The sequence below is a fragment of the Moschus berezovskii genome, chromosome 25 (assembly GCF_049115385.1).
Source record: "Moschus berezovskii isolate FMDL1 chromosome 25, NW_MosBer_1.0, whole genome shotgun sequence".
Classification (NCBI taxonomy): Eukaryota; Metazoa; Chordata; class Mammalia; order Artiodactyla; family Moschidae; genus Moschus; species Moschus berezovskii.
Window position 1 is genome coordinate 305,899 of NC_142484.1, and position 13,196 is coordinate 319,094.

A 13,196-nucleotide genomic window follows, 5' to 3' on the forward strand; every position below is an offset into this window, starting at 1 on the left:
TGGTCCTATGCACTACCCCGCGCCGCGTGCATTCTCTGATCCTTGACCCCCGGCCCCGGCCCCGCGCCTCCCGGTGCACTTCCCGGCTCCTCCGTATTCCCGGGAGCCCGCGTCCCCGCGCTGCGCGGGCCGGCTCGCCCAGGTGGATGCGCGCGTTGCGTGGAGACTAGCGGCGGGCACACCCTAACCTCTGGCCCCGCCTCCCGCGCCGCGGATTGGCTCCCCGCAGGCCGGCCGGGCCGGGATTGGCTCGCGCGGCTCGGCGGCCGGGCCCGTTTCACGGTGGGTAGCACCGCAGCGTGGATGCTGCTGCGTCCCGCCGCGGCCCCCGGGAGCTTGGAGCCCGAGCGGCCGGGCGGGGCCGGGCGGGGGAACCGCCGGCAGCCGCTCCGCCGCCCACCCCGGGCCCTCGGCCAAGGGCAGCCCGGGGTCGCGGCCGCAGCCCGGGGCCGCGGGCGGCGGACAAAGGGCCATGCGGGGCCGGGGGACGCGGCGCGGAGCGCGCAGGAGTGGGGGGCCGCCGCGACGCTGCTGAGCGCGGCCCCGGGCGGGGCGGGGTCGGCCGCGATGCCGTGGTTCCCGGTGAAGAAGATCCGCAAACAGATCAAGCTGCTGCTCCTGCTGGTGCTGCTTACCTGCGCCGCGTGGCTCACGTACGTGCACCTGAGCCTGGTGCGCCAGGGCCGCGCGCTGCGCCAGCGGCTCGGCTACGGGCGAGGTACGGGAGGGGGCGCGCGCCCGGGGCGGGGGGCGGTGAGGGTCCCAAGCGGGCCCGGGCCCGGGCCCTCCCCTTGCGCTCAGGTCTCGGCGCGGGCCAGAGCTGCCTGGAGACCCGGGCCGCCCTTCCCAGCTCGGCAGTATCGGGGCAGGGGGCTCGGTTCGGCTCGACCTGGCCAGAACGCCGGATGACGTCAACCGTGACGTGCGCGACCCTCCCGAGCGTCCCCAAACCCGGGCTGACTCGGGGGTCTGGCCCGGGGCGGAGAGCGCCGGGGTAACAGTGGTCTTGGAGAGCCCTCCGCTACCAGGCCCTGCCTGCTGGGATTTCGCGGGTCAAGTCCGGTTGCGCCTCCGACTCTTCCTGCTTAGCAGAGCCTCCGTTTCCCCGTCTTCTGGGGAAGAGGCTGGCGGGGGGAGCTGACACTCGCAGTCGGAAAGCTTCCTGGAGGAGGCGCCCTAGGTAAACCTGTGATCAGGACTGAGACGCTTGTGTGTTGGGAGCGAGTCATGGGGATAGGGGTGCAGCCTGGGGAGACCCGAACTGCCTGGAGCGGACGCTCCCAGACTCAAGCTCACGCTCCAGTGGGAACAGACAATAAACCCACAAATCAGGTCCTGGTGAGTGATGTGAGGGAGAGTCAGGGGAGGAGTCCTGCCACTTTAGCTCGGGGATCTTGGAAGTGGTGACCGTTGACACATATTTTGGGGAGGAGGAGCAGAGTGCCTAGAACAGGGCAGGGGGGCGGGGAGGTTGGTGATGAGAGAGAGAAGGAAGCACTTCAGGGCAGGGAAGGTCCCAACCAAGCTGCCCCTGACCCTTCTTAAGAAAGTGAGGTGTCTTTAGGGTGGGTAATGAGAATCTTGCTTCCTAAGGACTCAGAACGATGATTTTGATCAGTAAAGTCCTGGCCACTCCCACCAAAGTGTCCAAAGCTCCCTGTTCAGTCCCACACCCAGGCCAGGGGTCAGAAGCTGGTCCCAACCTACCCCTCCCCAGAGTGCATGCATCTTGCAGCTACCACATCCTCTAGGGGCCCCCAGTTACCATCACATAAGGCAGGACCCCAGAGTGTGACCCAGTGACACAGAACATAACCAGCCTCCTACCTAGCTGCCTTGTGGTTTTCTGAGCAACCACAGCCCTCCCCAACCTGACTTCCCGAGCAGCCAGGGAGCCTAACTCAGCAGCTAGGAGGGAGCGGAGGTGTGGGAACCCCATTTCTGAGACCTCCTCTTCTCTTAGCTGGACCAGCGGGGAAGCCATCCTGCTGTTCCTGAGTGGGCAGGAGCTGTTCAAGGTTACACAGCATCAAACCCTCGTGCAGCTCCAGCCAGGAGCAGCCCCAGCTGGCGAGACTCACCTCCTGCCTGGTGACCTGTCTCCACCAGGGCAGGGCTTGTGGAAGCTGAGCAGCTGAACGTGTCTGATGCCTTCCTGACTGTCCTGTCAGCACTGTCTTCACTCCCGCCAGAAAGGCTACCTGCCCCGTGTCCAGCCACCTGGGGGGGCATAGGTCCTGGGCGGAGGGGCTGGCAGGAGGCCATCTGGATCTCACTGCGCTTGGGCTCAGCCCTGCAGGACGGTGGTGGCAGCCTGGGTGTGGCACCCCCGCAGAAGTTTTCCAGCATCATGGAGTTACCTTGGCGGGCGGGGAGCATCAGGGTCAGACTGTGGGGGATTTGCTTGGAGCCTCTTAGGGGCTCAGCTCCCAGCCAGACAAAGGACAGTGAGAAAAAAACGGAGAAAGCGGACAGGCACCACTGGGGTCTCACAGGCAGGAGACCACGCGCAGCGCCTCTCCCCCAAGAAGGGGCCAGGCCAGCTGCATCAGTGTGGGACTCTCGCTCCTGGGGTCTGGATTGAAGAGCAGGCATAGATGTTGAAGCCAGACTTGGCGCTGGAGCAGAGGGGTTCCTGGACTGGGGGTCCCTGGATGGGACAGTGAAACCTCACCTTCAGTGGCTAAGACCCAGGGTATGGGACCCCCAGGTCCACAGCTTGAGGAGGAAGTCTGGGACGTTGAGGGCATTGAGGTGTGCAGGTGGTCTGCCCAGGCTTGGGGGGTTGGGATGTGCCATGCTCTAGAGAAGTCCACAGAAGGGATCCCGAGTACAGTCTCCCCCCAGGGCCACCTTGGCCCCAGGGCCTCTGACAGCCAGACCAGCGTGCCAGTCCCTCCTCTGCCCAGGCAGGTGCCAGGGCTCCTTTGGTCCAGGACCGTGGCCTCAAGGGCAGCAGGCAGCACATGTGCCGTGGGCCAGGGCTGGTGTAGCCTCAAGGCCACAGCGCTGGCTTGCCTGACAACAAGCTCCAGCACTAACACGGGGCTCTCAGTTCTGGCAGGGGAGGCAGATACAAAACATTCCAGCACATGGGAACTATGCTGAGGGCACAGAGTAGTCCTGGGGGCCTTCCTGGAGGCAGAGTCACTGATGAGGACGCCCAATTGGTGTGCATGCCACCAGCCCCCTCACACCACTGGGGGCTGGGAAGAGCCAGGACTCAGGCAGGGCCATCCCCACAGAGGCGGGACGTGGGAGAACAGCCCGGTAGAAGGCACTTCACTGGGGGCAGAGGAGCTACCGGGCAACATGAGGGAGCAGACATGGGGAGGCGACACTTCAAAGGGGACACCAGTGGCCATCCTGCCCCCAACTGACCCCGGCAGCAGGGGCTGTGGCCTTGAAGAGCCTGGGTCCCACCCACAGCCGCTCTGCCACCCACAGATGGCGAGAAACTGAGCGGTGTGACCGACGGCCGGGGCGTCCGCGCTGCGCTGGCCACACAGAGGGCAGAGGACTCCAGCGAGAGCCGAGAGGAGGAGCTGGTAGTGAGCAGGGCTATGGGGAACAACACAGCCGCGTGTACGAGATCCAGGGCCACCGTGTGCCAGCGGCCGTGGGCAGGGGACGCGGCTGCTCACATGGCCAGGCCTGGGGGGGACGCAGGTGCTGCACGCGGGGTGGCCGGCGGTCTTCTGGGTGTGCGTGTGGCTGGGATGTGACGGATTCGGGGCTTCGTGGCTAGATGTGGAGGGCCGTGTGACGGGACCCGGCGTGTGTGGCTGGCTGTGTCGCGTGCTGCGTCTGTGCCTCTGTGTGTGTGACTTCTGGCCCTCGCACTTCTGAGCTATGACCTTGGTGCCCTTTCTCTCCCGCAGTCTGAAGGTCGGGACCCAGGCATGCTGTATCCTGGGGGCGCTGGAAGAGCCCTGGTGCTCAACCTCACCCGTCAAGTGCCGGCGTGGCGGGAGGAGGTGAGGTCCGCTGGGGCTCGGGCAGGGAGGGCCGGGGGCCACTGGGCGGCCGGTAAGCCCCGCTCCCCCGCAGTACAAGGGGCAGGTGAACCTGCATGTGTTTGAGGACTGGTGCGGGGGCGCCGTGGGCCAGCTCCGGAGGAACCTGCACTTCCCGCTCTTCCCTCACGTGAGTGCTGGCGGGCGGGGGTCCCGGGCGGGCAGGGGTGGGCAGGCACCTTGACGTCAGCGGCCGCTGTCCCCCCAGACTCGCACCACTGTGAAGAAGTTGGCTGTGTCCCCCAAGTGGAAGAACTACGGCCTCCGCCTCTTCGGCTTCATCCACCCGGCGAGAGATGGTGCGGGGGTGGGGTGTAGGGGGGAGTGTCACGAGCGCCCCGCCCGCCCCTGAGCCCTGTCTTACGGCCTAGGCGACGTCCAGTTCTCTGTGGCTTCGGATGACAACTCTGAGTTCTGGCTGAGCCCGAACGAGAGCCCAGCGGGTGCCCAGCTGGTGGCCTTTGTGGGCAAGGTATCCCCACCTGCCCCTCCGTCCACACCCCTTCTATCTTCATGGGCCTCTGTGGCCTCGGTCACCTGTCCCCTTCAACTTCTCAGGAAGGGGCACTGGGTGGGGCTGGTGCCCCAAGGAGTGGGTGAGACTCCTGCCCTTTTCTGTCGCCCTCCAGACAGGCTCAGAGTGGACAGCGCCTGGAGAGTTCACCAAGTTCAGCTCCCAGGTGTCCAAGCCCAGACGGTGAGTGGCTGGGAGCAGGTGTGTGTCTGTGTGTGAGGACGGGGTGACGTGTGCACGTGTGAGACTGCTGCTGATAGCCCTGGGACTCACCGTTTCTTGGGGGCTCCTGAGGCGTGGCGGGCTGGCCCCTGACTCCTCCTGTCCCCAGGCTCATGGCCTCTCGGAGGTACTACTTCGAGCTGCTGCACAAGCAAGATGACCGCGGCTCGGACCACGTGGAAGTGGGCGTGAGTGCGGCCGCCCCGCTGTGGGCTCTGGAGACCCCCTGCCCCGCCCCGCCCTCCTCCTGGCCAGCCCCACAGAACAGCAGCGCGGATGCTGCACCCCCTGCCAGGACTTCCCATCTGGCTGACAGAGCAGCTGCTCAGGGATGGGACTTGCGGTCCACTGCACCTGCTCAGGGGCTTCACAGAGAAAGTGGCCCCTGAACAGATTCTTGAGAGAGACGTTCACAGGGAGAGCCATGGGGGAGAGAATTTGGGGTGCAAGGATGGATTCCTGGTCTCAAGAACAGTCTTCTGGAACTCCAGGCAGTCTGGTGGCTGATCAGGCAGCGCTTCCTCCTGATAATGAGGCAATGGGCTTTGCATGTCAGGGAAAATCCTCTAGCCACTGCCTGTTGGGAAGGATTTTCACAGGTGACCATCGGTCCTTGAACCCGCAGGTCCTGTGGGGGTGGGGGGAGATGCCCAGTGATTGAGCCTGAGTTTAGCTGGATGTGGGGTGGTGACCAGGGAGGGCTGGTTGGTGTGTGGAGGGCATCACCCCAACTCAGCTTGGCAGAGGGTCTAGACGGGAGGTGCAGATTTCAGGTCATCGTGTGGAAGCTGAGGGGGTGACTAAGGGCCCAGGAAGAGCTGGGAAGGGAAGAGGGCCTGGGACAGCCCCCAGGAGCCCAGCATGAGAGGGGTGGGGGGGCCAGTCTGCAGCGGGTACTGAGAAGCACGGGGACAGAGGTAGGAAGGGGGCTGGGGAGGTCAGCAGAGAGCTGGGAGCCACGGGCCACCCTCAGGAGGCCGGCTCTGACCTCCAGAAGGGCCCTGGCCGTGGGATCACGAGCAGGTGGGGGCGGAGGGCGTAACCAGAAGGTCAGGAAGCACCCAGATGTCAGGAAAGGCCTGAAGGGAGCAGAGGAGGTCCTCACCTACCTCCAGGGACCCCAGCCTTCTGGGCCTCCACAGCTTCCTGCCTTCTTAGGGCTCCTCTCCCATCCACTCGCCCAGCTTTCTGCACCCTTAAAGGCGTTGCCCTGCTAGCTCCGCGACCCCATGCCAGGAAGCTCCTCTCCTCCCTGACCCAGGGTGTCCCCGCCGCACCCCCTTCCTTTGGCCCTGACCACCCTCTCCAACCCCCAGTGGCGAGCATTCCTGCCGGGTCTGAAGTTCGAGGTCATCGGCTCTGCTCACATCTCCCTTTACACAGGTCCGGAGCCAGTGCCTCTGGGGAGGGGGAGGCGCCTACAGGTGGTCTCTGGGGTGGCTGGATGTGGGTGAGGAGGGCTCCGTGAACTCCTTGGGGACCTCACACATCCTCTGCCCCTAGACGAGTCAGCCCTGAAGATGGACCACGTGGCTCACGTGCCCCAGTCTCCTGCCAGTCACGTGGCAGGGCGGCCACGGCAGGAGGAACCCAGAGCCGATATGCTGCGGCCGGATCCCCGAGATGCCTTCTTTCTCAGTGAGGGGGGTTCGCGCACAGTCTGGAGGGGGGGTGCCAAGGCAAGGGTCCGGGTCACAGTGTGACCTCCCTTTCACAGCGCCTCGGGTGGAGCCCTCGGATCTGGAGAATGTGCTGGAGCCCTGTGCCTACGCCCCGACCTACGTGGTCAAGGACTTTCCCATCGCAAGATACCAGGGACTGCAATTCGTAAGTGCCCCTGGCCAAGGTCTTCCCGGAGACCCAGGCCTCCCTCTCACCAGGGTCCCTGAAGCCTCCTCCAGATCCTCTGGAAGACGGCCTGCCCGGAGCCCTCTGCCCACGCCAGGTGTACCTGTCCTTCGTTTATCCCAATGACCACACGCGCCTGACTCACATGGAGACGGACAACAAGTGCTTCTACCGGGAGTCGCCGCTGTATCTGGAAAGGTGGGCGTGGGCGGCGGGCAGGCGGTGCCTGGGAAGAGTGGGCGGGCCTCGGCCAAGCCGGTCTCTGACGCCCCGCCCGCCCCAGGTTTGGGTTCTACAAATACATGAAGATGGACCGGGAGGAGGGCGGGGAGGACCGAGAGGACGTGCAGCGCCGAGCCTTCCTCTTCCTCAACCCCGACGGTGAGTGCGCCCGGGGAGTGCCCACAGCTGGTGAGTGCGCCCGGGGAGTGCCCACAGTGCCCCAGCCCCAGCTGGGAGGCCCCGCAGCGGCTCACGCGCGCTCCCCACAGACTTCCTGGATGACGAGGACGACGGAGAGCTGCTCGACGCCGGCCTGGGGCCCACCGAGGCCCCCCGAAGAAAGGGCGGCCGCCAGCTCCCGGCCCCCGCAGCCCCCTCCGAGGCCCCGACCACCCCCGCCGCACCGACACCCCGACGCTCCCGGGCACTGAGCTGGGCGGCCCGCCAGCTCCCGCTCTTCTTGGGCCGCGCCCCGCCCCCGCGGCCCGCAGCGCGGCCCTCCAACGTGTACGTGACACGCGTGCGGCCCGGCCTGCGGGCGCCCCCCCGGGCCCGGCCGCTCGGCGCACGCGGCCCGCCCCGGCCGCCCTTGCCTGGCGTCTTCCTGCGCCCCCGACCCCTGCCCAGGGTGCCGCTGCGGGCGCCCCCACGCCCACCCCGGGCTCGAGGCCACCGGACGAGCAGCCCCCCGGCCACAGAGCTGAGAGCCCCGGCCCCGGCGCTGGCCACCCAGGAGAGCCGGGAGGGCCGGGCGCGCGCGTCGGGACTCGCGGCCCCCACGGCGGACTCCAACTCTTCCTCTGAAGCGCGGGCCGTCACCTCCTTCCTGAGCCTGTCCCAGGTGTCCAGGCCACAGCTGCCTGGGGAGGGCGAGGAGGACGAGGAGGAGGAAGGGGACGACGACGAGGAAGGGGCGCCGGGCGACGAGAATGCATCGGAGGACAGCGAGGAAGCGGCTGACCTGGTGCGCGGCCGCTGGCGCGAGGACGCCATCGACTGGCAGCGCACGTTCAGCGTCGGCAACGTGGACTTCGAGCTGCTGCGCTCCGACTGGAACGATCTGCGCTGCAACGTGTCCGGGAACCTGCAGCTGCCCGAGGCCGAGGCCGTGGACGTGGTGGCTCAGTACATGGAGAGGCTCAACATACGCCACAGCGGGTACGGGGCAGGCGTGCCGTGGGAGGGGCAGAGCTTGGCCTCGATGGGACCCTCAGCTCTTCCCCAAGGTCTAACAAGGCACTGCTCTGGGAGTGGTATACACACCCCCACGCACAACCGTCGGAAAGTGCCTTCTCTCCCTTCTGGGGCCCCTGTCCTGTGTTAGGAGCCTTCCCCCTACCACCCAGGGCTGGTTCCCCTGTCCTGCACCCCCAAACCCCCCGCCTGCCACCTTGGACCTGGACTTGGACCTGAGGATGGATCTGAGCCACCCAGGTCTCTCTTTGAAATAGACTCAGGATCAAGCTAAGAACCCCAGGACCCCTCCCTGCCAGCACCGTGCTGGCTGGAGGCTCAGTCCTCAGAGGTGAGCTCAGGCTTCCTGCATCATTGCCCCCTCTGACTGGGCCCCCAGGCCCCATCAATTAAATCCTGTCTCTGCCTCAAGCAGATGTGGGGCTGGAGAGTGGGAACCCCAGTTTGCCCTGAGGGGTTCTGAGAACTATACTGAGCCCTTAAGGAGGGGCAGGACTTGCAGACAGAAGTGACAGGCAAAGGCTGGCCAGGAGGCTGGTGGGCAGAGGACAGGCCTCATGGGCATTGAAGGCCGGGTTGAGGACCCATTCTTGCCTCTGATACAAAGTTTAGAGCAGGACACGCGTTTGGCCCATCTGGATCATAGACGATGGTGTGGCAGCCTTGGAGGGGAGGGGGTGGAAGGGGGAGCCTGTGACCTACAGGCTTGGTCCAGGGCAGCGATGGGACGGCCTGGACCCTTGGCGGAGGCGGGGGCAGATTGATTCTAGGTGGCTGAGAAAGCCAGCGTACCCTTGGCTCCAAGTCCCCTGAGAGCAGCTCATTGTCCCAGCATATGAGGGCCTCTGTCCAACAGAAAGGTCATGGTTGCAGCCCCATCCTCCGAGCAGGACAAGGGTGTGAGTGACCCCAGGAGCAAAAGCACAGACCCAGAGCCTTTGGGGCAGAAAGGCCCTGACATCTGGGGAGACAGTGGTGAGGATGGGCATGGGGGAAGAATCTAGACCCCCGGAGGTCACACTGGTAGGCTCCCAGGTGAGTGATGCCGGCTGTACAGGGGGATCACGTGGCCGAGAGAAGAGCAACCTAGTGAAAAGCAGCCTAGTCAAGCGCAGGGCCCTGCTTCCCGGAAGGAGGAGAATCCACTGTTTGTGGGCAGAGTGAAGGTGGAGGTGAGGTCCCCAGGGCCGGGGTGAAGGGGAAGGGCCAGAGGCTTCTCCCCAGGAGAACAGAGTAGCCCTTGGGCTTGTGCCAGAGAGGCAAAAAGGTTTCTCAGAGGAAGTATCTAGGGCCTTGGAGACTGTGGGTGGGGAGGATCGGGCCCAGCATCCAAGGCGGGGGCAGCCGGGACAGAGCCCTCCCCCCAGAAGAGGACGCTAGCTTTTCTGCGGGACAAGATACTGAGACAAGTCAGAGACCATTCACCCGAGTTACAATTCAGGCATCTGAGCCCGATCCTGGGAGCAGTGGGTCCCTTGAAGGTTTCTGAGCCTGTGGCTGTGGACAGCAGTGGTGGCAGGGAGGAGAGAGGACCGGCCTGGGCGTGGGGACTTCTCCCTCGTGGGGCGTCGGGGGAGGAGGCGGCCTGAAATGTGGGTCTGCCCTCTGAGCCGGCACGCCCCCCAGGCCTTGGCCTTGAGGGGGGATGGGACGGGCGGGGGCTGGGACACAGGCGGGGTGCGTGGCAGCCGCCCCGCGCCCCCAGGCACCCGAGTGGCCGCTTTTCTGCGGCAGCGCTGGGTGGCCGGGCGGGGCCTCCGCTCTGCGGCTGACCAGGCTCCGCCCCCAGGCGATACGCTCTCCTGCGCATCGTGAACGTGGAGAAGCGCCGGGACTCCGCGCGAGGAAGCCGCTTCCTCCTGGAACTGGAGCTCCAGGAGCGCGGCGGGCGCCGCCTGCGCTTGTCCGAGTACGTCTTCCTGCGCCTGCCCGGGGCCCGCGCCGGCGACGCTGAGGAAGACCGGCAGAGTCCCGAGCCCGCCGCAGCCGCCTCCGCGCGCCCCGACGGCCGCCCGGAGCTGTGCCGGCCGCTGCGCCTGGCCTGGCGCCAAGATGTGATGGTGCACTTCGTCGTGCCGGGTGCGGCGGGCGGCGACACCGCGGGCTGCGGAGGGGCGGGGGCTCCACCAGCTGGGGTCCAGGTGGGCTCAGTGTCCCCATCTTCCTCCAGTGAAAAACCAGGCGCGCTGGGTGATACAGTTCCTGGCAGACATGGCCGCACTGCACGCCCGCACAGGTGACGCCCGCTTCAGTGTCGTCCTGGTGGACTTTGAGAGCGAGGACATGGATGTGGAGCGGGCCCTCCGCGCAGCACGGCTGCCCAGGTAACGGTGCCCCCACCTGCTTTCAGGGACGGTGGACCGAATCTTTCCTCCTCCCCAACAGAGATGGGTTTTCCTGCCCCCACCCCGCCCCCAGAGACCCAGGTGTGTGATTCTACCCGCTCGTCCCCTCTCCCAGATACCAATACCTGAGGCGAGCCGGAAACTTTGAGCGCTCTGCGGGGCTGCAGGCTGGAGTGGACGCGGTGGAGGTTCGTGGTCAGGGTGGGGCTGGCCGGAAAAGCCAGCTGGGCTGGGGCGGGCGCGCCCTTCCGCAGCGTAGGACGAAGGTCAGACCTCCCTTCTGCCCCCAGGATGCCAGCAGCATCGTTTTCCTCTGCGACCTGCACATCCACTTCCCCCCCAGCATCCTAGACGGCATCCGCAAGCACTGCGTGGAGGGCAAGCTGGCCTTCGCGCCTGTGGTCATGCGGCTGAGCTGCGGGAGCTCACCAGGGGACCCGCACGGTAATGCTCTGGATGCCCCCCAGGAGGGTCCGGGGTCCCACCAATGCCAGGGTGAAATCTAGGCTCCCAGGGGCCTCCCAACCTGCAAGGTAGGCCTGGGGCCCCATCAGGGTTCCCTGTAATGCCAGGGACTCCTTGTGGCATCTAGGAACCCCACAGTGCCCAGGATCCCAAGTCGCCCCCCCCAGTAACCCCAGGGTCATGCTTGGCCTCTAGGAACCTCCTCCAGCACCCAAATCATGCCCAGGGTCCGAGGTATGACCAACGTGGAGTGACCCCAAGAGCCCACTAGCCTCTCAGGATGTGGTGTCTGAAGGGCACCCCCTCCCCACCAGGTTACTGGGAGGTGAACGGCTTTGGCCTCTTTGGGATCTACAAGTCTGACTTTGACCGCATTGGAGGGATGAACACCGAGGAATTCCGGGACCAGTGGGGAGGCGAGGACTGGGAGCTCCTGGACAGGTGACCGCCCCCCCATCACACAGAGATGGATTCCACGCCCTGCCTCCGGGTGGGGAGGGGCCTGGGCTCCTCACTGCTGACGAGACTCTGCTGTCTTCCTCCCACCTCCAGGATCCATAGGCCCAGAGAGATTCTAGACACCCCCCCACTCCCCTAAACCCCTTCACAGCTCCAAGTTCCTGCAGACTCAGGGAAGCCCGCAGATCCTATAGGCCTGGTGGTGGCCCTGGGGTCCCCCTGGCCCCAGCGGGGTCCTGCAGTAGTGGAAGCCCCCACATCCAGCCCCTGGACCAGGTTGTGACCTCTTCCTTTCCATCCCACCCCACTGTTCTGTAGGTTCAAGGGCCGCCCTGACACACGTGGCCTCCCCCGCTAGGGTCCAGAATAAGGGTAGCCCCATTCACCCCAGTCCCCAGCCTTGATCACCCCTAAAGACCCTCCAGGCTACGGGGCAGCCCTGACCACCCGTCCCTACCCCCAGGGTCCTGCAGGCAGGGCTGGAGGTGGAGCGACTCCGAGTGCGGAACTTCTACCACCACTTCCACTCTAAGCGGGGGATGTGGGACGCACGCAGCCGCAAGGCCGCCCGAAAGGCGGCCCCCCGAAAGGAGGCCCCTTGAGGACCAGCAACCCCTCCCAGCCCCACCCGCCAGCCTGTGCTGGCAGCTGGAGGCCGGGCTCAGAGCCTGGACCCTGGGGACCCGGGGGACAGCCACCATCGTGCCTGCCCACTTGGGCCCCCAGGCCGCTGCGCCCTCAGCCCCTCCCAGAGAGGCGGCCTCCGTAGAGGGCGGGGCCCAGGCTTGGCCCCCACGCCCCACGCGATGATTTCTGTGAAATTTTGCCGTAGCGATGACATTGTTTTCAGGATTTCCAAGAGTTCTGTCTGTTCCATTTTTTATTCAGAATGAAATGAAATATTTTTTTTAGTTCTGACTCGTTCTCTGTGACTGGTTGTCTTGGGGGGCAGCGGGGCCTAGGTGCTGTGCCTGCTCCTGACACCCCATCCTGACCTGAGCTTTGGACGCTGTGCTGATCGCACCGTCCTCCATCCACCCTCGCGGCTTCCTGCCTCTCCAGCATCTTCCTTTTGAGCTTCGGGCCCTGAGGAGAAGGGGCTTTGGACCTCCCCCCACCACCCTGTGCGTGGAGCCGCTGGTCACGGGCGAGGCACACGGCCTTTCCACCCACGAACAAATATCCGACCATGTCCTCAGTCTCATTTGTACTGAAAACAACGTTGGATGTGAGTCCTGCCCCATCCTCCTCAGAGACGCCGGAGCACTCAGCACCCTGGGACTGGAGCACTCAGCACCCTGGGACTGGAGCACTCAGCACCCTGGGACTGGAGCACTCAGCACCCTGGGACTGGAGCGGGGGTTGGGCAGGGGATGTCCTACAACCAGGTTGGGGGATACAGTTAGGACTCAGTTGCCATGAATGGAGACCCCAGTGCAAACTGCTTTGAGTATAATGAGAGCTTTGCTTGTGTGACGTTTCTCACGTAACCCTCGTTCAAGGTCAGGAGCCCCTGGGGGGTCAGACAGAGTGGACGATGCTGTCAACAGTCAGCTCTTCCCTGGGCTGCCTGGTCCTGGGTGCAGCTGCCCACATGAGTTCCTTGTGGCTGCTGCAACAAATTTCCAGGAACAAAATGGAATTCCTGTCTTACAGCTCTGGACATCAGAAGTCCTAAAATTGAGGTTTCCAGCCTGCATTCTCTCTGGAGGCTTTAGGAATGAGTCCGCTGCCTTCCTTTCCGGTTCCTAGAGGGCACCGGGATTTCTCAGCGCGTGCGCTCCTCCATCCTCAAAGCCATGAGCTCACCGTCCTCATATCACCGTCTCTCACCTGCTACCGTCATCATCTCTCCTCCTCTGACTCTGACCCTCCTGCCTCCCTCTTATAAGGACACTTATGATGACATTG

At 65.1% G+C, this 13,196-nt stretch overlaps 1 protein-coding gene across 4 annotated transcripts; it reads left to right on the top strand.

Moving 5' to 3' along the window:
• The first annotated feature begins 286 nt into the window (after positions 1–286).
• Positions 287–12,810, top strand: B4GALNT4 (beta-1,4-N-acetyl-galactosaminyltransferase 4). Of its 4 annotated transcripts, none has more exons than XM_055415103.2 (20): positions 287–718; positions 3,448–3,551; positions 3,882–3,977; positions 4,051–4,146; positions 4,225–4,315; positions 4,388–4,488; positions 4,646–4,713; positions 4,862–4,940; positions 6,069–6,135; positions 6,256–6,390; positions 6,470–6,579; positions 6,698–6,798; positions 6,884–6,981; positions 7,092–7,980; positions 9,806–10,095; positions 10,187–10,340; positions 10,477–10,549; positions 10,652–10,805; positions 11,141–11,267; positions 11,749–12,810. In XM_055415103.2, the coding sequence occupies exons 1-20, from the start codon at positions 304–306 to the stop codon at positions 11,885–11,887; spliced, it is 3,387 nt and encodes a 1,128-aa protein (XP_055271078.2). In that variant the 5' UTR covers positions 287–303; the 3' UTR covers positions 11,888–12,810. The 4 variants fall into 4 exon arrangements, with proteins under 4 accessions (XP_055271078.2, XP_088688252.1, XP_088688253.1 ...); XM_088832126.1 differs by having other exon boundaries at positions 3,448–3,548; XM_088832128.1 differs by having other exon boundaries at positions 523–653; positions 3,448–3,548; positions 11,749–12,809.
• The last annotated feature ends 386 nt before the right edge of the window (positions 12,811–13,196 follow it).

Excerpts from the sequence above, each read along its gene's own strand:
- B4GALNT4 (XM_055415103.2), top strand. The coding sequence starts at position 304 with ATGCTGCTGCGTCCCGCCGCGGCCCCCGGGAGCTTGGAGCCCGAGCGG. Across the intron at positions 4,714-4,861 it reads CAGGTGTCCAAGCCCAGACG|GCTCATGGCCTCTCGGAGGT; the intron begins GTGAGTGGCTGG and ends TCCTGTCCCCAG. Across the intron at positions 10,341-10,476 it reads CGCGCAGCACGGCTGCCCAG|ATACCAATACCTGAGGCGAG; the intron begins GTAACGGTGCCC and ends CCCCTCTCCCAG.